Raw genomic sequence first — 27,922 nt, forward strand, 5'->3', positions numbered from 1 at the left:
TTTGTCCATGCAATGTATTTGTCCATGCGATATATTTGGCCATGTGATATATTTGTCCATTCAATGTATTTTGCCATGCGATGTATTTGTCCATGTGATGTATTTGGCCATGCGATGTATTTGGCCATGTGATATATTTGTCCATTCGATGTATTTGGCCATGTGATGTATTTGGCCATGTGATATATTTGGCCATGTGATGTATTTGGCCATGTGATATATTTGGCCATGTGATATATTTGTCCATGCGATGTATTTGGCCATGTGATGTATTTGGCCATGTGATATATTTGGCCATGTGATATATTTGTCCATGCGATGTATTTGGCCATGTGATATATTTGTCCATTCGATGTATTTGGCCATGTGATGTATTTGGCCATGTGATGTATTTGGCCATGTGATGTATTTGGCCATGTGATATATTTGTCCATGTGATATATTTGTCCATTCGATGTATTTGGCCATGTGATATATTTGTCCATGCGATGTATTTGTCCATGTGATATATTTGTCCATGTGATATATTTGTCCATGTGATGTATTTGTCCATGTGATATATTTGTCCATGCGACATATTTGTCCATGTGATATATTTGTCCATGTGATATATTTGTCCATGTGATATATTTGTCCATTCGATGTATTTGGCCATGTGATATATTTGTCCATGCGATGTATTTGTCCATGCGATGTATTTGTCCATGTGATATATTTGTCCATGCGATGTATTTGTCCATGCGATGTATTTGTCCATGTGATGTATTTGTCCATGTGATGTATTTGGCCATGCGATGTATTTGGCCATGTGATATATTTGTCCATGCGATGTATTTGTCCATGCGATGTATTTGTCCATGTGATATATTTGTCCATGTGATGTATTTGGCCATGTGATGTATTTGGCCATGTGATGTATTTGTCCATGTGATATATTTGTCCATTCGATGTATTTGGCCATGTGATGTATTTGGCCATGTGATGTATTTGGCCATGTGATGTATTTGTCCATGCGATGTATTGGCTGTAATTTCATTCATGAGTGTTTGATATTTCATTCATTTTAATCATTTCACTCACCTCAGAAATTTAAGCAAACTGAAAAATCACAAAAGACAAGATAATTAGGAAGGTGAGACCAGTGTATAATGCCAGAACATTTTCATATATTGATGGTTAACTAGTTCAGTAACCAGAGGAAGTTCTGAAATAAAGAACAAATGGTTTCACAAGGTGAAAAGATGATGATAATTCACACGTGTGAATGTTTTTCTTGAAAGACTGCACATACTAACTTGTTCGGTTTGGTAAGATCTCTGATGTAGAAATCAGGAAATATGCTGCTCTGTCTTTCTTTTTCCATAATTGTGTTGCTTTATATTTGATATATGACACATGATTTACTTTACAATGCACTACAGCTGAAAGTCATTTTAGAGAATACTGATACTCAATAAGCCGCACCCGGCACTCGAAACATATGTTTGCGGCCCACGTGATGTTATCACCATATAAATGATTATAGGCTACAGTATGTTCTTATTGTGATGGGACAATTAACTAGCGCATTTACAGTCATTTTCAGTATCAGAAAAAGAAACGGCAAACAGATGTAAAGACTGGATTGAATGCATTTTATTTGAATTCAATTAATTATATATTTCAATTATGTATTTAACAGTATGTGTAGCATAGTCTACTCAAGTCATTAACATAAAAAAGCAATTCAAATCTTGGTAATACTATATTTTGCAGTGTTCCTGTTACAGAGCAAATACCCAAGTAAGTACAGAGTAAGTACAATATTAAATAATTTAATAACATGAAACTACATGTACTTAATATGTAATTAAGTTATAGAACGTCAAGGGCATACACATTGTAATTATGTGTTATAAACATGTATTATTACATGTGTGTAACAGGTCAGTCTTGTTACATGTGTAATAGCAAGATCACTAGTTTAAATGAACTCATAAGATAATTACATTAGAATTACACAGTATTACAGAGTATTAATCAGGTACAGTTGCAGATGTAGTACATCATTTAAAGTTATGAATGCGGTCTTCATCATCATAACTGTGGACGTGCACACCCTGTCTCTGTCTGCTCTCCTGGCAAAATAACTCTATTGCATTTCCAAGCAACAAAGAGAAAATTGTAGAATTTTGAAATGGATGTGCAGAATCTATGACTCCAGAAGTTAGAACCAAAATAGAAAACTTGAAGCTGAAGGGAAATTGCACATTGTCACGAACCCCGCTCCCTCGCTCCGCCCCCTCGAGCTTCCACGCTCGTTCCGCCCCCTCGAGCTCCCACGCTCGTTCCGCCCCCTCGAGCTCGCACGCTCTTTTTGCTCGCTCGAGCCCTCACGCCCACTTTGCTCCTACTCGCTCACATGCTCGTAGGCAATCTCCCTTCCTCGAGTTTCTCACGCGTTTCCAATCCCCCAGAACATTATGACCACCTGCACTCGCGTCATCTGCACTCTTGCACATTAGTTTCACCTGCACTCGTCTCATCACCTGTCATGGTTTACACCTGCACTTGCCCCTATATATATATATCACTACCCTTTCGTCTCACGGTTGTTGGTTATTGTATTTAGTTTCCCGTGTCTTTGCCCCCGCTAGTCTCGTCTAGTTTTGACCTCCTCTCGTTCACCTCTTAGCTTGCCAGCCCCCCTTGTTCCCCTGTCTTTTCCTCTCGCTTGTCTTGTTAGTATATTTATTCCCCGGCTTCGACCTCACGCTCCCTTTGACTACTCTCTCCCGGATTGCCCCCTTGTTTATATCTTGATTCCCCGGCTTTTGACCTAACGCTCACCCTGACCATTCTTCGCTGGATTTGCCCTTGTTTTGTACTGTTGCCTGCTATTGTTTAATAAAGCAGTTTTTCCCCGACATTGTGACTGTCTCAACTTGTGTTCGCTACACACATTTAGATAAAAAGAAGTTTAAAGATAACCACCTTGTTTAATTATTAGCTTCACTTGTGATGTCACTCACCCAGTGCTTCAAGAATGGCAAACTGTTCATCTTGTTACCGTGACGACTGTTTAAGTAAACAAAACAAAAAGAAAACAACTATAGTAAGAGCCCTAATAGAAAAGTGACAATATTATGATAAAGATAAAGAATGCTAAACTCAGTTTATTCTTTTGCTCTTTAGCAATTAGTTGTAAAAAATAAAACAAATCCAGAAAAAAATGCTAAAGGTTTTATATTGTTGAATAAATGTGTGTCTCGTTCATTAATGTCCATGTGATGGCAGACAGGTGAATGTGTAAGTGCACTTAAATATTGGTTTAGCATCTGTTGCTTTGTATACAAGTGAGTTAATTTAAACTTAAGCTCAGTTTGTAAATGTATGTACTAACACATGAAGTTCACAGGCAGTCTAGATCACATAACTTATATAACTATATATATATATATATTTATAAAGCATTGCATTTATATTGGAACAGATTGCAACAGTAAAACCTATTTTGACACTTCTGAATTCTGTCCATACCACCAACAGACCCATGTTGCTTAGAATAATTTGAAATCACACATTAAGAAGCAATTGTGTAGATAATTGTTGTTTTTTTGTAGTTTTCTTTGACCATGCAAAGCCTGCATAAGCAGCGATGTTTTGTAAAAATATTTGATTGTTCCACATTTGTAACAAAATCTTCCCATTACACAAATAGGCAAGTAACAAGACTGTTACACACATGTAATAATACTTGTCTATTACACATATATAATTACAATGTTTAAATACATGCTGTTCCATAACATAATTACATAGTAGGTACATCTTTTTTCTTGTTATTATATTATTTAGTACTCTGTATTTACTTGGGTAATTACACTGTAAAAATGAAGAGTAAAATATTTTATTATTAATTTAATAATAAATAAATAAATAAAATCAATATAAAAAAAAAGAATGCAGCCCTCGAGGCTAAAGGGATCCTGCTTTGCGGCCCCTGAGATTTGCAAAACGGAGTGCCCCTCCCATAAACGATACAGAGTTAATGATGATTTTTCAAATACTTTCTGATGGTCTCAAGACATTACAAAGCTGCGGTAACCTGTCATTCAACCTTTGCACCATTGTGTGTATTTGAGTGTTGTGTGCGTGAAGAGAACATGTGAATTAAACAGACATTACACTAAAATGTTTGATCTAGGGAATTGGTTCTTTTAAAAATTGGTTGTAAGGTTAAGCTGGGTACAATGTGGCTATCTATATTCAATAACTGTCCAGTAAGTGAAAGGAGAGTATTTGATGTAAAAAGCCCCTCTGTTGCAGTGGCTAAAGCCCCAATTAAACACATTGTTTATCTTAAGTGGGGTAAATAGATTTGTGATAAAGAATGTTCAAAGTGGGCTCACATTGACTCATCCAATCATAATAGAGATTCATTTGTTAATAGAATAATTGAGATGTTATGAATTATCAAAAGTGATTAAAAAAATTATTCACTCTTTTCTGAAGTTATTTTTATATAAAAATATCTTTATTTGTGAAGTGAAAGCAGCCTTTTACCCCAAGTGAAGCAGCCTTTTACCCCAAGTGAAGCAGCCTTTTACCCCAAGTGAAAGAGCCTTTTACCCCAAGTGAAAGAGCCTTTTTCCCAAGTGAAGGAGCCTTTTACCACAAGTGAAAGAGCCTTTTACCCCAAGTGAAGGAGCCTTTTACCCCAAGTGAAGCAGCCTTTTATCCCAAGTGAAAGAGCCTTTTCTGCCAAGTGAAAGAGCCTTTTACCCCAACACTGTAAACCCTAATAAGTTCACAGAACTCAAAAATTATTTTGTAACAGATTACACAAAAATATTTTAGTGATGTTTTTAAATGTTTTAAGTTTACATAAAATAAAAATTATATTTACAGTTGCCTTAAATTATCTCAAGGTTATCTTATAAATATTGATATTCCTCAACTTAAAATAAGTGAGTAATTCACTAAATAATTTAAATATTCTTCAACTCATAAAATGTGGGAAATACACTCAAAATTTTCAATATTCTTAAACTCATATAATGTGGGAAATACACTCAATTTTCTATAATTTTCAACTCATAATCAAAATTTATTCTAAACTAAAATACTGATGTCGGCCCACTACACAATTATAATCAGCTAATAATGTCAGAAAACATGAAAGTGACACCACAGTGACAATTTAGCAACTTTTTTTTTATTCAACACAATGTGCTTTTTAAAAGGCACAAATCGAAGGAGCTCAGTCAAAACAAAGTGCTTGTCATAAAATAAAAGGAAATGATTTCATGAAAAAAAAGTACATTAAGTGTTAATAGTTCCATATTCTGATAGTGGTCATTGCTACAGAGGGTAGATTCAGTATTTTAGGTCTCCATCTCACATTATTCAGTAAACATTATGATAAAAACTAACAAGGGATTCATGATAAAATTAAATAAGATTCTAAGTATTATCCATCCTCAACAGCAATGACAACTATTAGAATGTGGAGCCATTTAAAAGAACACAGCGACTTTTTGGGACTTTAGGTTATTCACGTATCCCCAGAGTTAGATAAGTCCACACACCCTTCTCATCTCTGTGCGTGCCATAACTGCGTGTCTGACACACCCACCGCTAGCCTAGCTTAGCACAAAGACTGGAAGTAAATGGCTACAGCTAGCATACTAATCCCAATAAGTGACAAAATAACGCCAACATTTTCCTATTTATATGTTGTGATTTGTATAGTCACAGTGTGTACAAATAACAAGGTCATATGAGACACAGGCATCTTTTAACCGTCTTTTAACCTATGTATACGGTTAAAAGATGCCTGTGTCTCATATGACCTTGTTATTTGTATAGTCACATTGTGTACAGACAAGGTCATATGAGACACAGACATCTTTTAACCGTCTTTAAACCTATGTATACGGTTAAAAGATGCCTGTGTCTCATATGACCTTGTTATTTGTACACACTGTGACTATACAAATCACAACATATAAATAGGAAAATGTTGGCGTTATTTTGTCACTTATTGGGATTAGTATGCTAGCTGTAGCCATTTACTTCCAGTCTTTGTGCTAAACTAGGCTAGCGGTGGGTGCGTCAAACAGAGTTACAGCACGCACAGAGATGAGAAGGGTGTGTGTGGACTTATCTAACTCTGGGGGATACGGTGAATAACCTAAAGTCCCAAAAAGTCAGCGTGATCCTTCAATACTGTTTAAAAACATTTAGGCACTTACTGTACCTTGAAGGCTGCAACTCACTTTGTTTTATTTTTAAATTCAAATGAAGTTCAACTGTTGCCATTCAACTGACAACATCAAGGTAGGCATTAGCCAACAGAACATTAAACATGTATAGTGCATGAAACAGTCGTTTCCCACAAGTTATTATGTGCGTTATTAAGTGCAAAAACTTGGGCTGGGCAATGCGTCAATGTTGTGATATTTATCTTTTAACAATCAATTAATTAAATCTGAGGTAGAAGAGGCAAACAGTCTCATCTTAAATCTGAGGTAGAAAAGGCAAACAGTGTCATCTTAAATGTGAGGTAGAACAGGCAAATGATTACATTTGTAAAGAGGAGAAAAACAACAAAAAACTTCCTCAATACTCAGCTCAACAAATAGTCCATTCTGAGTGATTCACTCATTGAACAAATCATTCTTCAGCGTCAGTAGACGCCCTTTCAGTGGTTTGTTGTCCTCAAGACACATTACAACTTTTTGTATAAATGTAAAGGTAAGCTCGAGATTCTTTGGGTACTGTAGGTCTAGTGCATAGACGTACCCAAAGAGCAGGAGAAATGAGTCAGCCAGATTTGTGGGACCACTCACAAGCATTTCATCCTCCACGACAATACAGATGCTCTCAGGGCTGAAGAGGGCCGCATCAGTAGTGTTATCCGTGACGACTGTCAGGAGAGCCACTGGAGTGTCAGTGAGGTCTGGACCATCTGCTGACTATAAAACACAAATAATACAAGAATGAGTTCAGCCCCTCAAGGATACAAATCATGCTAATGATCTCTAAACATTACTGGCACTTAGACTGCAACTAAGCTACATGTTTAAACTATTTTCTTTACATATGCTTATATCTTATGTTAGTTTCACACCTATCTGTTAGCATACTTTTTGTTTAGTGGAATGCTTTATTACTTACCTTTTCATTTATGTAATTTCTACATGTCAGTTTGCAGAATAACAACTCAAGTAAACTTCATAAACAGGTCCTGGGGGCTATTCCAGGAAGGAGGTTCAACAAACTCTAAGCCTAACCCTGAACTCTGAGTTGACTTACCCTGAGTTTTCAGTTCCAGAACAGCTGATCTGAGTTAGGTAATTCGACTCTAAATATTATTATTATAGTATTATTAGTTAATTATCTTTTTCTGGCTGATGGAAGGCGATTGATTAAACCTGCAAAGTGATAAAAAAAAAAGCTAAAACAAAGACGATTGTTCTGATCTGAGAGCACGTCAGCGATGACGTGTAGTCTGATATTCGCTGTGCGGCCGGAGTATATAAATTACGGACTGATGAGAAGCGGTCTACTGTTCGGTTCAGTCCTTGTCAGGGAGTGAGAGCTCATCTAAATGAATCAAAATTCTCTTCCTGGTGTAAAACTATGTGAATTATTTCTGCTTTAACATGATCGGACTGAGAAGGAAAGGACAGCCGCTGTCAGACAGCTCCGTCAGACTCAGGGTTTCTTCAGGTTAACCAGCTCACTGGCAGGTTTGGTTCACAGAGTAAGTTACCACAGTAACAGACCCAGAGTTTAAGTTACCTCTCTGCATCCTGTTTGCCATGGAGCATCACAGTATCAGAGCTCCATTGATGGCTTTATACTACTCGTCAGGCACAAGCTCAACTCAGAGTTAAGATACTCAGAGTCGAATTACCTAACTCAGATTTGCTATTCTGGAACTGAAAACTCAGGGTAAGTCAACTCAGAGTTCAGGGTTAGGCTTAGAGTTTGTTGAACCTCCTTTCTGGAATTACCCTCTGGAATGGATAACTCAAGAGTTTCCCTCATCTCAGGGTTCACTCTGAGTTTTCACATAACCTGCTTTCTGAAATACCCCCTGGTTCTCCTAGAGTTCTTTGAGTGATGTTATATGTTTAAGCTGACTGAATAGCTAGGCAAAGGGATTGATAGTGAGGCCAGTACACTTACATTACAGGTCCTGAAGAACTTGGAGGCATCTTCACGCAGGTACACAGGAAGTGCACGAAGGACGAGGGCCCGCCTCATATTTACATCACGTTGTTCCTAGATGGACAAAAAATATCCATTACAACAGTAATTACACAAATGCAGAGCAAACACTTAAAAAAAAAATCAAAGTGTTAAATAGCTCCATATTCTGATGGTGGTCATTGCTATAGATGGTAGATTCAGTATTTTGGGTCACCATTTCTTCAGTAAAACATTTTTCAAATTAATAACTTTCTATTGTAAATACTTTAATAACACACAAAGGAAAAAACTTAAAATTGTAAATAAAATTTCACGAAAACAGTAGTTATTTGGACTTCCAAATTGAAGCTGATAAAGTATCTTTTAAAGGTACCTCTTTCTGATAGAATACATCTTGTCAAGATGTCTATCTCTGATGAGATGACAATATTGTGTTCATGGAATAATCACTTAACCTCAGGGCACAGTCCAGGCAATTCACACTATGGTTTCTTATAGTTGTCTGAATATAATCTGTTAATAATCTGTTTCTGGATCATGTAAAGTTTAAAATTTACCTGAAGATCATAAATCCTCATGAGCTTGGCTAGCTCCTCCGCTGTTTCTGGATCATGTAAAGTTTAAAATTTACCTGAAGATCATAAATCCTCATGAGCTTGGCTAGCTCCTCCGCTGTCTTGCCAGTCTTGGTGGCCTTGTCTCTGAACAAGGTGATGAGTTTAGGCGTGTGTCTGTCCAGCTCCTTGTAGAATTGATTGCGCAGGTTAACATTGTTGATTCGGTGGAACTCTGCAAACACCTGTACATGGACAGAATTACACAGAAATATACAAAGATGAATTAGGAACAGAATTGTGAACATTTTAAGAAGTTTTCAGTTGCCAGGTAGCAAAACCAAGGGCAATTCTACTAGGGATGAGTCAGAACCAAGGTCAAAATAGAAAGTTAATTGTCATTCTTTAATTTAAAACAGGCTGTAAACACTAATAACACTATTTCATAATACATCCTACCTGAACTCCTAAAATGATTTCTAGATGATCTTACAACCACACACTTGAGCCTACAAAGAAATACAGTACAAACACAGACCTTGTTAGCATCATGATAACACACTCACTTTATGTTGTTTAGCATTGTTCGATTCACGCTAGCACACAAATACACACAGCTCGACCACCTAAAATATTGACTGTGTAACGCGGACACTTATTGAAATAAGTATAACGTTACTCACAGTACGCACGTGCATTACCAGCGAACAGCGAAAACAACACCCGAACCGGCAGAAATCGGGAAGCAGGGATAAGTTAACGTTATGCCTTTCGTCAATGTCCCGGGAAAACATGCATTATGGGAAATGTAGTTCTTCCAGGAAACCCGCTGATAACTTTACACTGTTGTAAGATTCAACAACTTCTAAAGTTACAATTACTTGGATTTGTAAACTATTTACAACAAATATTCACTGTGCACATTGTACAAATATATTCCCAGTTCCAAATTTAAGACTATTTATTGAAATTCAATTTAAAACACAACAACAACAAAAAAGTTAGCGTTACTTACCAAATCAGGGCTGATAATAAGACGGCGCTTAAAAAAAGGAGGGCAATAATACTAATGAAAAAAACCTGAGGTGGTGGTTTGAAGCGAGGGGATAAAAGTGCGCATTGATGCAAACAAATAAAAATAAATTAAACTGTGGGGCTGGCCAAAACTCAAGGCAAATTCAAGATGGCTGACTCAGCTTTCCTGAGGGAGAGATAAGACCCACCCACCAGAACGCCATGACGTCGATAACGTCATGACACTACTGTATGGTTCCTAAACGTTTTGAGTGTTCCACACAAATTAGCTATAAAATATTGAGCCCTATTCAATTAAAGTGGCATAAATCTCAACAGAGCTAAATACTTTATAGTTTGGTCAACTGCATAACGACATTTGACTGTTATGACCTTATTAGTTATGCGCTAGTACAACTGTTTGGGATTACAGTGAAGTGATGGAGCCTTTTACCCCAAGTGAAAGAGCCTTTTACCCCAAGTGAAGGAGCCTTTTCTGCCAAATGAAGGAAACCTTTACCCCAAGTGAAAGAGCCTTTTACCCCAAGTGAAAGAGCCTTTTACCCCAAGTGAAGGAGCCTTTTCTGCCAAATGAAGGAAACCTTTACCCCAAGTGAAAGAGCCTTTTACCCCAAGTGAAAGAGCCTTTTACCCCAAGTGAAAGAGCCTTTTACCCCAAGTGAAAGAGCCTTTTCTGCCAAGTGAAAGAGCCTTTTACCCCAAGTGAAAGAGCCTTTTACCCCAAGTGAAAGAGCCTTTTACCCCAAGTGAAAGAGCCTTTTACCCCAAGTGAAAGAGCCTTTTACCCCAAGTGAAAGAGCCTTTTACCACAAGTGAAGGAGCCTTTTACCCCAAGTGAAAGAGCCTTTTACCCCAAGTGAAGGAGCCTTTTACCCCAAGTGAAGCAGCCTTTTATCCCAAGTGAAAGAGCCTTTTCTGCCAAGTGAAAGAGCCTTTTACCCCAAGTGATGGAGCCTTTTACCCCAAGTGAAAGAGCCTTTTACCCCAAGTGAAGGAGCCTTTTCTGCCAAATGAAGGAAACCTTTACCCCAAGTGAAAGAGCCTTTTACCCCAAGTGAAAGAGCCTTTTACCCCAAGTGAAGGAGCCTTTTCTGCCAAATGAAGGAAACCTTTACCCCAAGTGAAAGAGCCTTTTACCCCAAGTGAAAGAGCCTTTTACCCCAAGTGAAGGAGCCTTTTCTGCCAAATGAAGGAAACCTTTACCCCAAGTGAAAGAGCCTTTTACCCCAAGTGAAAGAGCCTTTTACCCCAAGTGAAGGAGCCTTTTCTGCCAAATGAAGGAAACCTTTACCCCAAGTGAAAGAGCCTTTTACCCCAAGTGAAAGAGCCTTTTACCCCAAGTGAAGGAGCCTTTTACCCCAAGTGAAGCAGCCTTTTATCCCAAGTGAAAGAGCCTTTTCTGCCAAATGAAGGAAACCTTTACCCCAAGTGATGGAGCCTTTTACCCCAAGTGAAAGAGCCTTTTACCCCAAGTGAAGAAGCCTTTTCTGCCAAATGAAGGAAACCTTTACCCCAAGTGAAAGAGCCTTTTACCCCAAGTGAAAGAGCCTTTTACCCCAAGTGAAGGAGCCTTTTCTGCCAAATGAAGGAAACCTTTACCCCAAGTGAAAGAGCCTTTTACCCCAAGTGAAAGAGCCTTTTACCCCAAGTGAAGGAGCCTTTTCTGCCAAATGAAGGAAACCTTTACCCCAAGTGAAAGAGCCTTTTACCCCAAGTGAAAGAGCCTTTTACCCCAAGTGAAGGAGCCTTTTCTGCCAAATGAAGGAAACCTTTACCCCAAGTGAAAGAGCCTTTTACCCCAAGTGAAGGAGCCTTTTCTGCCAAATGAAGGAAACCTTTACCCCAAGTGATGGAGCCTCAGTGAAAGAGCCTTTTACCCCAAGTGTGGTGTAACAGGCCCTCTTACCAACCTTTTTTATTATTATTATTTCTATGAACTGGATTCAAAACTACTTTCTGTTGTTATTTCGTTCCACACGTATTATGTTGCTCCATCAATATTCAATGGAAATAAATGTATTTCTGGAGTCTTGACACAGCAAAAGGCTAATTTTCCTTAAGGTGTGCAATCCAGTTGTACTCTCTGTTTTTTGATATATATTAATTAATTCAATTGTTTTTACATTTGAACAATTCCAGATCCATAAACAATGCTGATCTTAAGTGCCTCTAATTGTCAGCATCACAGCATGATTGTTTTACTACTGTGGTAAAATAAGAAATAGGGTAAGAATATAGGATTTGAGAGCTCTTTCCTTCACATAAATACATATTTTCCTCTCTCTCTCTCTCTCTCTCTCTCTCTCTCTGTCTCTCTCTCGCTCTCTCTTTCTTTCTCTCTCTCTCGGTCTCTCTCTCTCTCGCTCTGTCTCTCTTTCTCTCTCTGTGTCTCTCGCTCTCTCTTTCTCTCTCTCTCTCTCTGTCTCTCTCTCGCTCTGTCTCTCTCTCTCTCTGTCTCTCTCTTTCTCTCTCTCTGTCTCTCTCTCTCTCTCTCTGTCTCTCTCTCTCTGTCTGTCTCTCTGTGTGTCTGTCTGTTTCCCACGGGAGGTGCCAGACGGCCAGTAATTTGGTTGTCTTGGCTCGTCTGGAGTAACACCTGCCCCCTCTCTGGGGAAACAGCCTTTCAGCCAAGAGGGAGAACTAGCAAACGCGTCGAGCAGAAATCACACCCGAAACGTATCTCTAAAATTACAGTATAATAAATAATAATGTCATTGGTAATGTGGAATATCATGTGTATGAGATACGCTATAAGAGGATAAAAACAGCCTTCAAGTTTAGTCTGGAGTCGCAAACGAGGATTTTATAATTATTTCCTATTTTTTCTCAGACAGCGAAGATATTACATTGTAAACGAGACACTATTTATTATTTCGTCATCTGTGTTGTTACATTTTTTTTCATTGTTACTTTATTTAAAAAAGAAACAAGACTCAACAGTAAAATAGGGTAGCTTTGATAAAAACCAGCTGTCACATCGACTTTACTACAAATTATTCAAAAGGTGCATAAAGTAAAAAGGACTCGACCCTGAAAAGCATAATTCTTTGGATAGCAGATATTTTCTTAACTATGAAATAACTTATTGTATCATCTGTTTCAATGGGGTTCTGAATATAAACATCCCAGACAGCGGCACGTGAACACTGAGAAACACAAGACGCAAAACATTTCATGTCAGTCTCAGAAATCATCCAAACCACATGAAATTACAGCAGATTATTAAATAAATATAACATTCCAAAATGATTTTGTTGTAATGAATTTGTTGTTCTAATGCATTAAAACATGGGGGAAAACAGCAGATTATTTCAAATAATTTAATCCCAATATACTATATATATATATCAAAAATAAAGAAACACAAAAAGGTGCAAGATGATGCTTAATTTCCCCCTCATCATTGATGAAGGACAAACTCTAACACACATGGTAACTTTTCTTTTAGCAACATTCAAGAAACGCACATTAATCTAAACAACAATCTTTCAACAAATAAATAAAACATGAGGTGAAACATTTCAAAACATAGAACAACAATTATGTAATAAATAAATAATAAATGAATAAATAGTTAAATACATGTGGTTAAGGTCACGATACTGTAATTTTCCCCTAATTGGAAAACTACTAGAGGAGGAAATGGAGGGAATGCTGATCATCTCAACAAGTCTCTGAATCTCCAGACGGATGCAACGGGTGATCTCTGACTCTGATCATTACAGTATTCAAATAGTCCTTATTGCATCATGAGTAGCCTAAAGCAGGGAACACAGTCTTTTCAATGGTTCACAGCTCTTTGAGCAATTACCATTTTTGTTTAAAGGGGAAGTATTTTGCTATAAACTATAATTTCTCATCAAATTAATTAACACCTGTTGGTGTCAAATGAACACTTGGGTGATAGCCATCTTATGTGCTTTCAGTCTTTTCCAACTACATGCATGGGGGTATCTCAGAGAGCCAACCACATAGCCGAAATTAGGATAGGATATGTGTTTTTATTGTTGTTGTTGTTGATTTTGTCCATTTAATGGTCCTCGTTTGTCCAAGGAATGGGTTTATCATCATAAAGATGGGCCCTCTGCTAAACATCCAACACATGATTTAAATACGAGATATAGCAAATAGCTAGTCTCAGGATTTCGATTTTTGACAATTTTTTGTCGGGGGGGAGAGTTGGCAGCAGCTTCCTCAGTTCGGCAAAGGCAACGTTGAACGCTTCGACCCTTATTCTCTCGCGGGTGGCGTGCGCGGATCGGTATTTGGCCGTAGCGCGTCTGCGCCTCCTCTTCTCTTCCCTGCTGAGGGTTAGTGGCGCCTGAGACTTCATCTTGCCCTCTCCGTCTGTGGACTCATTACTGATGCAACCAACCTTCATATCGTTCAACATGGTCTCAGCGTCGGACTGGCTCCACGGTAGATCTGAATCAGTTTGTTCTGGACTCAGCATCATTTTTGTTTTTTTTGTTTTTGTTTATACAATTTCTCCTTAGTTATTAATTTTACAATGTCCTGAAAAACAAAAAAAAATAATCCTCAATGACAATTTAATAAAAAAACATTTTAATTTGACACAGATTGGTTGTTTCTGTTGTTTTTAAGTTAGGCCTACATGATAAGATTATAAATCAGTCGTTCATTTTGACGTTTAAACATCTTGCCCCAAAGACAAATGTTCTCTTCTGTGCCCACTGCCTTGGCATTATATGAACACAAACATTAAATATGTGATTGTGATAACAGTTCCGATGTAAACATGTTTATATATTGCAGATACTGCTGTAAATTTAAAGGGTATTTTATAAGATGCTATAGTGCATTTCCGTTTGATTTTTCATCTGCAATAACAATTAATGTCAAATAAACAGTTGGCTTAATGTTTAAATTAAGAACATTTCTGCTGGGCCTTAAGTACACTATATATATTCCAGAAAGTTCTTATATCCGATATTAAGTGCAAATACGATAATTGTGGAGTCACGTTCTGCAATTAAAGTTCTCCATCTGTCACACTATAACACTTGGCGCGTGCTGCCCGACAGGACAAAACCAAACCAGAATAATAAGTGGTTCAAAAGGTTAACATCTGTTGAGAGAAACTTGCTTTTAGATCGGCATAAAATCACAACTGGATCATACAAATAAATGAATTAAAAACATGGAAACATTTGCAACATCTCTGTGCTCAATCTAATTTAATAGGCTACATTTGTTTTAGACAAAATCGAATAAAAATAAAATAAAATCGGGAAATATTAAAAGTGAAAACCCCAGACTGATGAGTGAATTAGAATTACGCAGAATCACTTCAAATCGTTTCAGTTATAAGATGTATAAAGCTATAGTTAATTGTAATAATTGTATGTAATAATTTAATTTAATAATTGTGTTTATGCCATTGAGCGGATCAGTTTTAATACAATTAACAAAATACCAGTTTATTATAGGCTATACTATAACAAATAGACAATTTATAAATGTCGAAATATTTCCACAATATATTATTATTATTATTATTATTATTATTATTATTATTATTATTATTATTATTATTATTATTATTAAGTTTACTTTACACATTTATAATATACAAGTTAACAAACTCTTTATTGTTGCAGTTTACCGTGTAATGCACTTGTCAGCTCCTTCGGCAACTCTATCCGCGTGCCTTTCCGTCATGAAGCTTCCCTCCGAATTAAATATTTCTTCATTTACTTTGGAGCCCTCCGATTACAAATTGGGTAAAAATCTGTCACTAAGCAATGAGCAAAATCACAAATTGTGATGCTGAACAATTTCTGCGTTTGACGGATGATGCCTTCGGGTTTGAGATCTGGAGGTGATGCCTCGTGACCCCAGACTCTAGACAATAGAGATAGCAGTGTTGATAAGATTGTAAAAAAGTACTGAAATGTTGTCAGTCCTGTGAAGGGAGACTGCGATTACTCGAGCATAAACTGGCGAAGAAAACAGCACTTGAATGGAAAACCATCTCTGTTAAATCCTGCATTCTCTTCAGTCGCCGGATCTGTATGAGGTTATAAAGGAGCAGATATTAGAGGATACTTCATTGTAAAATCTCTTCAGGATGACGGAGGGCTGGAATATATTTGTGGGGTGGTATTGTCTAACACCGCCCCTTCGCATCACAACACCCCTCCTCCTCCTCCTCCTCCTCCGAGTCCAGACGGCTTGAGATAAATCTAATCTGCTACACATTTCTTGTTAATGTACAGGAGTGACATTGATTTCACTTAAGTGTCATCATGTAATTGGTCATAACCCCACAAGTGAAAGTCAGGAGTACACAGTGTTACATTTAAAGGCATAAGAAGCAAATTATACAAATATTTATGCTCCATGGAAATGATTGAACACACACAAGGAGGGAGAAACAGACACAGGAACAGCAATATTTGTAAAATATGATGTGTAAAGGTTAACATTTTTTCAGTGTCTCTGTTAATTATTTTGGCATTGTGGATTATGAGGACAAACCATTAATCACATTTTTGAAATGTTATACAGATTTAAAAATGTTATTCACTTATTGAGAGTATTTCCACTCATAATCGCAACCTAAAATTTACTTACTGGGCCATTCTTACAATTTAGTGACATTTTGACAAAATGAAATATTTTGTAAGTATCTTTTTGTTTTCTCATTAAATCGACATGTTAAAAAGTTTATAGGTCATGCAGGTCCATTTTTTTCAAGACGTTCAGTGGATAAATGAGCTACTACATGAATTCTGTGAATGATATCTAGCAAACATATTTGTAAACTAATATTGATAATTTGATTTCTGTTCAGATAATTACATTTGACATAATTTGACATTAATTTGATCTATATTATCCCATAATAGAGTGAACATGTTAAGATATGCCTGGCCACATTGAACTAACATCACAAAATAAAGAAAAACATTTATAAAAAATAGAGTTACACACTTCAAAATTACTTTTCTGAATGGCTGATATTCATCTCCAATGTGTGTGTTGTCATTTCATAACATATATGTTCAATTAAGGGCCACAGTATCATGACATAACAAGGTGGACAAAGGAAGAGGCTATTAATAGCAATAGATGCCATGTGCACTGTGCAAATACAAATAGAAACTGAAGCATCTTCATTGCGATTAGGGTTAGATGCCCTGTCCACCGCTGACCGCTGGGAGGCGCCAACCAAGTCCAACGCTGACTGCTATGACGTGCCTGCAGAGTCCAACACAAACTGCCACGACGCACCCAAGCCTGCTGCAGTGCTTTACACCACCCTTAAGAGGAGGAGGAGGAACAGATGGGTCCCTGTGCCAGTATCAGCTGCAGCTTCCCAGAAGGGGCTCGAATCAGCTACAGCTTCGCCAGCAGCCTTTGAGTCTGTTCCGCCCCCAGTGGATGCCAATGACCCTGTCTTCTCCCCAACGGCCACGAAAACCCTGTCCTCGTCCCTGTTCTGGAGCCACCCGACCTCATAACTGCTCTGGTGTTACATGACCCTCTTCCCGCTCCAAGGCTCCCTGACCTCATCCCTGCTCTTGAAACACCTGACCTTTTCTCATTCCTGGAGCCGCTGCCCCGGCCACTGGCACGCGCCTCCTCCCTGGAGCCATCTCCTGGCCACCGGATCCAGCCCCTTTGTTTAGTTTTGGGTCTTGTGTGAGTTTTTCTCCCTATGCGATTTGTCTTGTGTCTTTACTTCGCCCTTGTTTGCCCTGTTATCTGCCTGATTATTAGTTGATTGTCCCCACCTGATCTACTTTAAAGTCTACTCCCTTTATATTCCCCTCATGTGCTCTTTCACGTGCTGGTTCATTCCTTCTGTCTACTCCAGATTTCTCTGTGTTCTGTTGTGTATTCTGCCATTTTTTCAGATGTTTTTGTTTTTATTTTCTCCTAGTCCTGTTTAATTTTTGTGTTGTTTTTTGTTCTGGTTCCCGTTTCCCCCCTCGTGGGTTGTGGTGTTTTCTGGGCCGTGTTTTTTGTGTGTTCTTTTTGCTCAGTGTTTTCTGTTTATTCTATTTTTATTTTTTATAATCAAATATTATCTGGCTACTGTCTGCATTTGGGTTCATTTCCACTATTCTGACACACACAGACACCAACCCCTAGCCCTAAATATAATCCTCATATTGCTGTAGTAACACTATGGATAATTGCATTAAAACTATGGCTTCGGGAGCCATGTGACACTATGCAAGGATTGATCGCTTGAAGGTGAGCTCCGCTTTACTTGGTTACAATTATCATTTTAAGCAATATTAACCGGTGAGAACCGTAATAGTTTTGTTTATTAAACTGTGTTGGGAGTGCAGGTGTCAATACAATTTGAAATCGTCGGCCTGTGGGGACATTAAAAAGCACTTATGTTCTCACTTGGGGGACGTCTTGCAGGATCAAGATGGCAGGGGTCCAGTTGATAATGGCAGCGAGCCTCATAATGTAGTTCGGTATATCTTGAACATTTATGCAGCACTAACAAAAATCTCGACCAACATGGAGGACCTTTTGGAAATACGTCTATGGAGGCAAAACCTTCCACTTTGATCACAAGTATGTATGAGGAAGAGAAGTGAGTCGAGTCTCTGAAGTTGGCCGAAAGAGAGCTGCAGGCTAACTTGCTGTCCACCAAAGCCGATGTGGAACTGGTGTGGGAAAAACTAGAGGATATGTGAAATCGGAGCAGACATAATAATGAGCGTTCAATTCAAGAGAGAAAGAAAGGTAAAGATATGGTGAGGTTTTTGGAGGGGCGTATTTGGAATTTGATCGACGCTGAGGGTCAACAGCTTAAAATTGAGCACATCCACAGAGTTTTCAGTCAGCTTTCCAGGACGGGTGACAGACCCGATCTATCCTGGCAAGATGCTTCTGGTCAGCTGACAGAGACTTTGTTCTATGAGCGGTGAGGAATAAATGCAAGTTGTGCTGGGAGGACCACAACATCATGGTTTTTCTAGACTATCCTAGAGCTACACAAACGGGATGGGATGGATTCAAGGAGTGTAAGACATTATTGCACCATTAGAAGGTAAGCTTCACATTGCTGTATCCTGCTAATATAAGAATTGACACCAAGGATGGATGCAAGACTTTTACATGCTATGGCCTTCAATAAATCAATGGAGTAACTTTATCAACAATAAAGACTACACATTGTGCATTTAGCTGACGCAGCCTGAGAGGGTTTTGTTGTTCTGTTGTGTGCCAACTGGCTCTTGCCTGACTCTATTTTTTTCTTTTCTTTTTTTTTCCCTTTGTTAACTTGCTGTTGAGCTCATTTGCTCACATTGTGGGTTCGATGTTATTGTTTACTGGGGCCTATTTTATATTTTATTTGACATTTTCTTGAACATATTTATGTACAATGTAATTGCTTGGTTTATGTTAAGAAAAGCAAAACAATATAATAACAATAACAATAATAATATATATACATTTAATTGAAAAATCAAAAACAATCACAGGACTTCAGCAATCTAGTAGCAATAGTGTCATGGAAAGTCCTGTGAGCGTGCCTGGACCGTCGGATTTCAGAGCAATGGACTCAAGTTGGGACTGTTATATGTGAAGTTGAAGCACATTTTTGTCTGTTCCATGGGTTATTAAGGATGTTATGGTTACATCAATGTTGGTGTCAGGGTTTTGTGAAGGGAAGAGACGAGAGTAAGGATTCAAATGGTGAAATTGTATTATAAACAAAAGAAGGGGATACAAAGATGAGGGAATAATATGAAGAAGAAGGTAACGAAACTGTACAGCAGTAATAACTGACACAGGAATAAAGAACAAGAGAATAAATATACACTTGGGCTAACAAGGAGACAAGGAACACCTGGGATAAAATTAGGGCAAAGGATAGGAAGACAGACAGAGGAAGATGCAAAACTACCAGGACGGAACTGGCAGATGGCTTTGCCACTGATTTTTTTAGATCTTATGCTGCAGAAATGGCTCCACTTTTGTTAGAAGTTTATGCAGAATCAGTAAAGAATGGAAAGCTTCTGCCAACCATGACACAATCCCGGATCAGTCTAATTCTTAAAAAGATCCAAGTGAGTGTAAGAGTTACCGTCCAATTTCCCTGATCCAGCTAGACGTAAAAATATTGTCAAAAATTCTAGCTAACCGATTAAGAAAAGTTATGACATCTCTTATACATGTAGATCAGGTGGGGTTTTTCGGGGCTGCAGGTCTTCTGATAACATGAGGTGTTTCATCAATATCATGTGGTCAATCTCACTTGATGCTGAAAAGGCATTCGATATGGTAGAATGGGATTATCTTTTTAAGATTTTGAAATATACGGGTTCGGGAATACTTTTATTGGTTGGATTAAGTTACTTTATAGACACCCAGTAGCAGCAATACAAACAAATTGATTAATTTCCGATTATTTTACTCTGGATAGGGGCCCCGGCAGGGTTGCCCTTTTTCCCCATTATTGTTCTGTCTTGCCCTGGAACCATCAGCAGCCGCGATAAGAAAGGAAGAGGATTTTCCAGGGGTGATGGCGGGAGGTGTGGCGCAAAAGCTTTTGCTTTAAGCAGATGATAATTTATTATTCGTCTCCGACCCTACTATATCAATGCCTTGCCTCCACAGAATTATTAATTCCTTTTCTAAGTTCTCAGAATACAGAGTCATTGCATTGCCATTGCAAAGCCTTATTATTAAACTAACAAGAGAAATTAAGTTACACCTCGTTATCTTGCATTTGCACACTGTGTGGAAAAAAGTGTCCAGAGTGTTTAATTCGAACATTTATTTAAATGATGCCTCGAGCATATGGTTGAACCCAAAATTATGTATTAATAAGTCCCCTTTCTGCTGGTCAGAGTGGATTTTGAGGGGGGTTACTACACTCTGTGACCTATGTGAGAGTGGAGTGTTGAGATCCTTTGAAAATATGGCTCAACATTTTAGAATTCCCAGATCTCAGTTCTTCAGGGATTTACACCTACGCCACCTGCTCTGTAATATTATTGGGAGTGCCATGCACCCCCCTAAAGCAGCAGATATTCTGGGAGAGGTGATTACTGCTTTTGGAAAAGGTCATGAGGCATCAGTGTATATTACTCCTGGCTAAATCAGAGTCTGGGGGACGGAGCTTCAACTTCTCTCAAGAGATTATGGGAGAAAGATTTAAAATTGGTATTGGAGGAGGGAGCGTGTGGTAGGATTCTAAAAAAACGTCAACTTCTATATATGCAAGGGTGCGCCTGATGCAATGTAAGATTTTAAATAGATTCTATTGAACCCCCTCTAGATTGTATAGGCTTGGCCTTAAAGACACACCCACCTGCTGGTGATGTCAATCAGAACATGAGGACAAAACCCATGTTTTTTGGTGGTGTGTTAAGGTCAAAGAATTTTGCTTGAGGGTTCAGAACTTTATGTGTGACGTATTGGACATTCAATTTTCATTTTGCCCCAGATTCTGTATCTTGGGGCGGTCATTAATATTCGGGATAGACATTTAATGTTTAGGGGAAGGGGCTTAATGTATATATGTGATTTGATTCCATATTTTAGGTTATGTTTATTTGTTTTTTGAAAGGAATCAATAAAAATTGTTAAGAACAAAAACAAATAGAGGCTGGGCTTCCTCATATGACCATTAACCAGCAAACTTCCCACCCCATGTCCATGCATTTCGGACCTCCTGCTGGACTAAAGTACCCCTACTCCTACCCCTATTAGTTTCTGTTAAGGTGCTTATGCAGAAAGGACTTGCCTGGTCCATGCACATTTCCTATCAAAAATGTTTTAGCCGCATCTGCCCCTACCCCTATGATTGAATATCTGCAAACTCGTTCACATTCTGATGCTGACTCTCCACTATTCATCACCCCATCTGAGAACCTATGTCTCATCAGTGTTTCAGAAATCACCTTTCTGACATCCTCACATATTGCGGTCTCTCTCCCAGTGTTTTCTCTGGGAATTCGTTCAGAATTGGAGCTGCCACATCCGCTGCTCATCAGGGAATACCAGAGTCCATGATTACAATGCTCAGATGCTGGTCTTCTTCATTCTATCAGAAATATATTTGACCCAACCCTCAAATCACCACACGCTCACCTCTCCATTAGCAATATGTTTTTTCAGTTCATAATTGATGGTGGCCTGGAGTCACATTGCATTCATCCACATATCTTTTATGTCACATATTTAACAAATTCAAGCATGTCTATCCTCCTGAAAGGAGGCCGTTTAATCAATGTTCACCCTCCTGACTAGGGCTTATTCACAATACCAATCATGGTTTTTCCTTTGCATAGGTACTGCAAAAGCTAAGCTCACCCTTATCGAAGGGCTCAAACCCAGAGCATTATTTATCTTTTGTCAAGGGTATAGCAAAAACAATATTCACCCTTATCAAAGGGCTTAAATTAAAAGTTGTTTTAAGTTTTGGCAAAGGGTATCTCACAACATCATCACCCTTATCTAGGGCTCAAACACAATGTTGTTCATCCTTTGGCAAAGATATTGCACAAATAACATTTTCCCTAATCAAAGGGCTCTAACTCAACATGGTTTATCCTTCAGCAAGGATAACATACAACCCCCCCCCCCCCCCTTTATCATAATGGTTCATCAGCAAGGCAAAGCAAGGCTTATCCTCTTGCAAAGGTATTGCACAAAACATTCCTATATTCATGCATCATGGAAAAATGTAAGATTTTAGTTAACATCTGTTTACTATTCTCCAGATTGAAATTCCAGCCATGAAGACCTGATTCGTAACCAGTTTGGAACTCCTTCTCTCTTTCGGGGGAGTATTTGGGTTCTCTTTTTTAGGGGGGAGGGGGGTAGTCTAAATACTAATTATATTTGTTTATTATGGCACAATCTACAATCACATTGTTATCAAATCGCACAATGATGACATCACAGCTTTATTTCCTGTTATAGCATCATTTCCTGTCAAGCTGCTTAGAAATTACATCTGTTGTGAAAAGCACTATACAAATGAAAGTGACTCAACTTGCCTCACTGCCCCTGCCTTCTATCTCCGGAAGGATCTGAAGGTTTGAGTATAAACCTCATTAAACTGTCAGATGGTGCGTAAACCAAAGAGACATTAAACACATGTGTTTCATAATTATTTAATCAAATAAATATAATATTAATAGTTCACAAGTTAATGTAATCCTGCTTAGAGGATAGTGTAAAACATTTGTGGCTTACTGTCCTGGGTGAAGGGCTCAAGGATTGACCTGAGCACAAATACCTCTCTGTTAGCTGAGGAGGGATTTGGGATGAATTTCGCTTGTGGAGGCAGCTTTTTGCAGGGAACGGTTCTGGAGTAGGAGAGGTTAAAATGGTAGAAGGGAGGGGGATAAAGTGAAGAGGGGAATAGGTCTGGAGCAGGGTTCTCCAGTTGAGGCAGCTTCACGTGGGAATCCACTCCAGTGGCCCATGGATAGGAAGGGGTAGAGGGATGGATGTTGCCAGAGAAAATATGTTGCATCGAAAAACTACGGTGTCTGGAACATATGAGGCAATGTCAGGATATGTGCTTGCATGGGTAATTGTGATGTGAACAGACTGAATCCTCATGCGTGGGACTGCACATCGTTCAATGGGAGAGCATAAGATTCGTGTGAGAATGTTTGCTGAATTCACACGGCCCGAAAGTTGTCTGGACAGTTGTTTGGACAGCACATGCACTGTTTGCAGTGTATTGGGAGTTTGTTGCATGGCCCGAAAGATGCCACAGTTGCAGTGATTGGACAATGCATTGTACGGTTTGCGGTGTAGTGGGAGGTTTTAGTCGCACAGCCTGAAAGACGCAGTACCTGGACAGCACATTTTTGCTGCTTAGGGATGTGTTGAGCCAATGGAAAACATGGTAATGTGGTAAACACAGCATCTGCAGACAACTGAATGTAATTGTTTGCTAGATTAAATGTCTGGAACATATGTAATACAATGTCAGGAAACTTGCTTGCAGGTGCATAGGAATGACGTTATTTAGTGTTGGCTTGTCATGAAACTGGAAGGCACCTGAAACTGAGTGCCCAGATGAATACCGTAGTTTGAGGTTTGTTAACTTAAATGTATGGTTTGGAGCTTAGTTATGTAATGTAATGAGAGTCATTTCATAACTCTGTATTATTGTCATGGGGTGACTCGTCTCATTAGATGAGGACTTACGAAATCGTAAGTGTTGTGCCTGTGAGTTGGATTTAATAGACACTATATGATTTGGGGAAAATGTCATATTGCGATTATTGAGGCTAATATTGCGATATGCAATTGCGATATAATAAACAAATAGTATCATGAGTCGACTTGCTTGTTTATCAAGGAAAATGCACAAATAGATTACTGATTATGCTGAAATGCGTAACATACAAAATAGCAACAACAACAACTATAAATGCAGTGTTTTCAAATTAAAATATTTATACAAAATTAAATAACAACTTTGCATTCTCAATATTACACCTAAATAAAATGGAACAATAAATAAGAACATACAAATTTTCATGAAAATAAGTAAGGGGCTGTTTATATACAATTACTCTAGTGGTGTGATTGGTGAGATTAAATTACCTTGCTCCTCCAGAAACTCCATGTCAAATTCACTTAAGGCTACAAGTCTGTCTGTTAGAAATCTAAGTGTAAGGGTAGGTCTAGCAGGAAGAATCGCTGCACATCGTCACACCATTATCTCGTTAGCTCCTAAGCAATCATATACTAGCCCTCTCCTTAAAAGTCTGCTAACAGCCTATCACTGTCAAAGTCCCTTACGAGTCTTTTTGATGGAAATACAGTACAGTAAAAAATATTTGTGTTAAGCAGAAGAAAGAAAGTCATAAACATCTGGGATGGCATGAAAATGAATAAATGAAAAGAGAATTTCATTTTGGGTGAACTGTTCCTTTAAGGAATCTAAAGTTGTAGTTCATGCCACATAACATTGTGTTGTACATGTGTGCTATAATGGATTGGCACATCCTTTGTCATCCCTGGCTCAGTGTCTACAGGGGCAGCAGGCTGTGGTAATTACAGTGGAGCTGGCCAGTAGAAAACAGGAGGTGTAGGTGTGAGAACAGGGGGCCTGTGGTCCCATGTGAGAATGTGACCATCACTGTGGCCCTAGCCAGCCCCTTCTACCATCTGTAGTCTCAGCAGGGAGGCCACACACGCACACAAACACATGTAATACAATTCTCTCTCTCTATCTCTTTCTGTGTGTGTGTGTGTGCGTGCATGCACGCATGTGTGTGTGTGTGAGAGGGAGAATTGTAAGGAATATTATATTATTTTAAATTATATTAACATCCAGAAGGGTCTCTTGCAGCTGTGTGCAACATCATCCTCATTTACTTATTTCACAGCTTTTTACAAGACAACTGCTTATTAATGTTTGCCAAACATTTGGATTAATTGTGTAGTTTGGGTAAACAGAATGTCCAATTTTCACATATAATATGTGATTCAGATGGGTGAAGATGTCTAAAACAAATGGATGCAACAATGCACAATCTAGAGTGACCAGATGGACATGACAAAAATCTGGACACAAAAAAATAAAATAAATAAATAAAACAGTCTATTACAATTTTCTTTGTATTTTAATTATGGACGATTCGAAATTAAATTCTCTCATAATTTACTATCCCAGATGTGCATGACTTTTTTTTTGACCAACCGCAGAACACAAACAAAGGTTTTTAGAAGAATATTTGAGCTCCGTTGGTCCATTCAGTGCAAGTGAATGGTGGCAGAAATTTGAAGGTCCAGAAAGCACATAAAGGTAGTATACATGTAATCCATAAGACTCCAGTGGTTTAATCCATGTCTTCAGAAGTAATATGATATGTGTGGGTGAGAAACAGTTCAATATTCAAGTCCTTTTATTTACTATAAATATACACTTTCACCAGCTCCTAAAGTGCGTTTATAAGAGTGCTGAGTTCTTCTTCAGTTTTTTTTGCTGATTCAGATTCTTTGTGCATGCTGCCACCTATTCTGAGCAGGGAGAAGAAAGAAAAAAGGGAAGGAATAAAGCAAAGGAAAATATAAATTACCACCCCAATTCCGAAAAAGTTGGGACAGTATGAAAAATGTGAATAAAAACAAAAATGAGTGATTTGTAAATTATATTCACCCTTTGCTATATCGAAATCACTACAACTACACATTATATTTGTTTTACCATGTGAATATAATATTATTTTATTTAATGTGCAGTAATTTCAAATCAGATGATTGAAACACGCTCCATAAGTTGGGTCAGTCGAGTGTTTTCCACTGTGAAACATCATCATTTCTTCTAATAACACTTATTAAGCATTTGGGCACTGAAGACACAAGTTTGTTAAGTTTAGAAAGTGGAATTTTCCCCCATTCATCCATTATGTCGGTCTTTAGCTGCACAATTGTACGGGCTCTTCATTACCGGATGCTTCATAATGTGGCACACATGGAGATGGTCAGGACTGCGGGCATGCCAATATAGCACCCGCACACTCTCTGCTTACAAACACATGCACTTGAAATTTTGGGCAGTATGTGATTTGAAGATGTCCTTCTGTAAAATGCAGGGACGTCCCTGGAAAAGACAGTGCTGGATGGCAGTATATGTTGCTCCAAAACTTGTACATATCTGTCGGCATTCATGGTGTTCTCACAGATGTGCCAGTTACCCATGCCATGGGCACCCCTGACCCATACAGACACTGGCATTTGGACCTGACGCTGATAACAGCTTGGATGGTCCAGATAACATGATGGCTGTGTTTTTCAAAAACTGTGAAGAAATGTTTCTTCAACTTCCTGTTGGTCAACACAGTGAAATTCGCCTGTCAAATTTCACCAAATTTGAACTCCATGCAAAATCCCCAAGGGGAATTTCTTCATCCATCAGAAGTCCATTGTGTGAAATTCGATATTGCGATGATTCTTGTGAGATGACAGCTTTGAATGTAAATGTGACTGCACCTTGAAAAGGTGTTTAACAGACCATGTTTTGTTAAAAACGAGATAACATCAGTTATATTTTCAATTTAGGTATAATACAAAGTGTATTGTTCCTTTAAGCTAATCCTACACTCTTTTCCTCTTTTCACTTTCACTCATATCTGTGTATGCCCTATTTCAACAAGTCTGTTATGTTTGTCTCTTTTCCCATGCCACTCTTTGCCTGCCTTCGAAAAGATTCACTCTGCTTTGGCATGCCTTCGTGTCCCCTCTTTTTCTCCAGGCTTTTCTTACCTCATTGCTATATGGCTCTTTTGGCTTGAGATGGTTTAGCAGAATAGTACACCCCTCTCTCTCTTTCTAAACTCCTCTTTAATTGATTCTTGCCCTATTGCTCCAGCTGGCTGATGGGCTCATAAAACTCATTGCCATGCCAGGACATTTACATTTACATTCATTCATTTCATACATTCTTTCAAGAAGAAGCTTTTATTCAAAGCGACTTTCAAAATGTGGAAGGATACAAAAAAGCGATTCATCTTAAGGAGATGAATACAAAGTTTCACTTGTATTAGAAAAGTACTAGTCAAGACAGAGATTAGAGTGCAAACAAGTCATTATTATTATTATTATTTTAATAAATATTTTTGTGTAGGGTTAAGTGCTCACAGAAAAGTTGCATTTAGCCATTTCTTAAAGACAGAAAGGAGTCAGCTTCACGGATGGTATTGGGAAGGTCATACCACCATCGAGGAACAGTGAAGCCGAAAGTGTGGGAAAGTGATTTGGTACCATAAGGAGCAGCATGTTTGCAGACCTCAAGCTTCTGGTGGGAACGTAGCTCTACAGGAATGATTGTAGGTAGACTGGCACTGACTACTGTGACTGTTCTGTATGCCAGCATTAAAGCCTTAAACTTGATACGTAAAGCAACTTGCAGCCAGTGTAGAGAGACAAAGAGGGGTGTAACGTGCTCTATAGGGTTTGTTGAAAACCAGCCGTGCTTCTGCATTCTGGATCATTTGCAGGGACCTGATCGCGTTTGCAGGAAGGCTAAAAGCTAAAAGAGCATTACAGCAATCCAATCTGGATAAGACAAGAGACTAAACAAGGAGTTGTGTGGCTTGTTCAGAGAGGAAGGGCCTTATCTTCCTTGTGTTGCCAACAATACCAAAGACGAGGAG

General features: G+C 38.4%; 2 protein-coding genes across 6 annotated transcripts; both read right to left on the minus strand.

The window, feature by feature from the left end:
- Window positions 1–6,603: 6,603 nt before the first annotated feature.
- Window positions 6,604–10,168, minus strand: LOC127651492 (uncharacterized). Of its 5 annotated transcripts, none has more exons than XM_052137345.1 (5): window positions 9,772–10,168; window positions 9,216–9,265; window positions 8,834–9,001; window positions 8,179–8,274; window positions 6,604–6,959 (listed from the first exon to the last, which is right to left on the minus strand). In XM_052137345.1, the coding sequence occupies exons 3-5, from the start codon at window positions 8,852–8,854 to the stop codon at window positions 6,642–6,644; spliced, it is 435 nt and encodes a 144-aa protein (XP_051993305.1). In that variant the 5' UTR covers window positions 8,855–9,001; window positions 9,216–9,265; window positions 9,772–10,168; the 3' UTR covers window positions 6,604–6,641. The 5 variants fall into 5 exon arrangements, with proteins under 5 accessions (XP_051993305.1, XP_051993304.1, XP_051993303.1 ...); XM_052137344.1 differs by lacking the exon at window positions 9,772–10,168 and adding an exon at window positions 9,440–9,763; XM_052137343.1 differs by lacking the exon at window positions 9,772–10,168 and adding an exon at window positions 9,440–9,763 and having other exon boundaries at window positions 8,834–9,265.
- Window positions 10,169–12,729: 2,561 nt separating this feature from the next.
- On the minus strand, window positions 12,730–15,854 carry LOC127651499 (helix-loop-helix protein 2-like). Its single transcript, XM_052137356.1, has 2 exons — window positions 15,418–15,854; window positions 12,730–14,306 (listed from the first exon to the last, which is right to left on the minus strand). The coding sequence occupies exon 2, from the start codon at window positions 14,245–14,247 to the stop codon at window positions 13,879–13,881; it is 369 nt and encodes a 122-aa protein (XP_051993316.1). The 5' UTR covers window positions 14,248–14,306; window positions 15,418–15,854; the 3' UTR covers window positions 12,730–13,878.
- Between the last annotated feature and the right edge of the window lie 12,068 nt (window positions 15,855–27,922).

The sequence above is a fragment of the Xyrauchen texanus genome, chromosome 11 (genome assembly GCF_025860055.1).
Source record: "Xyrauchen texanus isolate HMW12.3.18 chromosome 11, RBS_HiC_50CHRs, whole genome shotgun sequence".
Classification (NCBI taxonomy): Eukaryota; Metazoa; Chordata; class Actinopteri; order Cypriniformes; family Catostomidae; genus Xyrauchen; species Xyrauchen texanus.

Bases quoted from the DNA above. Each gene is read 5' to 3' on its own strand.
- LOC127651492 (XM_052137343.1), bottom strand. From the start codon at position 9,064: ATGTTCACAATTCTGTTCCTAATTCATCTTTGTATATTTCTGTGTAAT. The intron at 8,275-8,833 runs GTAAATTTTAAA...TTGTCCATCTAG, and splicing joins TGAGGATTTATGATCTTCAG to GAACAACGTGATGTAAATAT. The intron at 6,960-8,178 runs GTAAGTGTACTG...TGTGTTTTATAG, and splicing joins AGTTCTTCAGGACCTGTAAT to TCAGCAGATGGTCCAGACCT.
- LOC127651499 (XM_052137356.1), bottom strand. From the start codon at position 14,247: ATGATGCTGAGTCCAGAACAAACTGATTCAGATCTACCGTGGAGCCAG.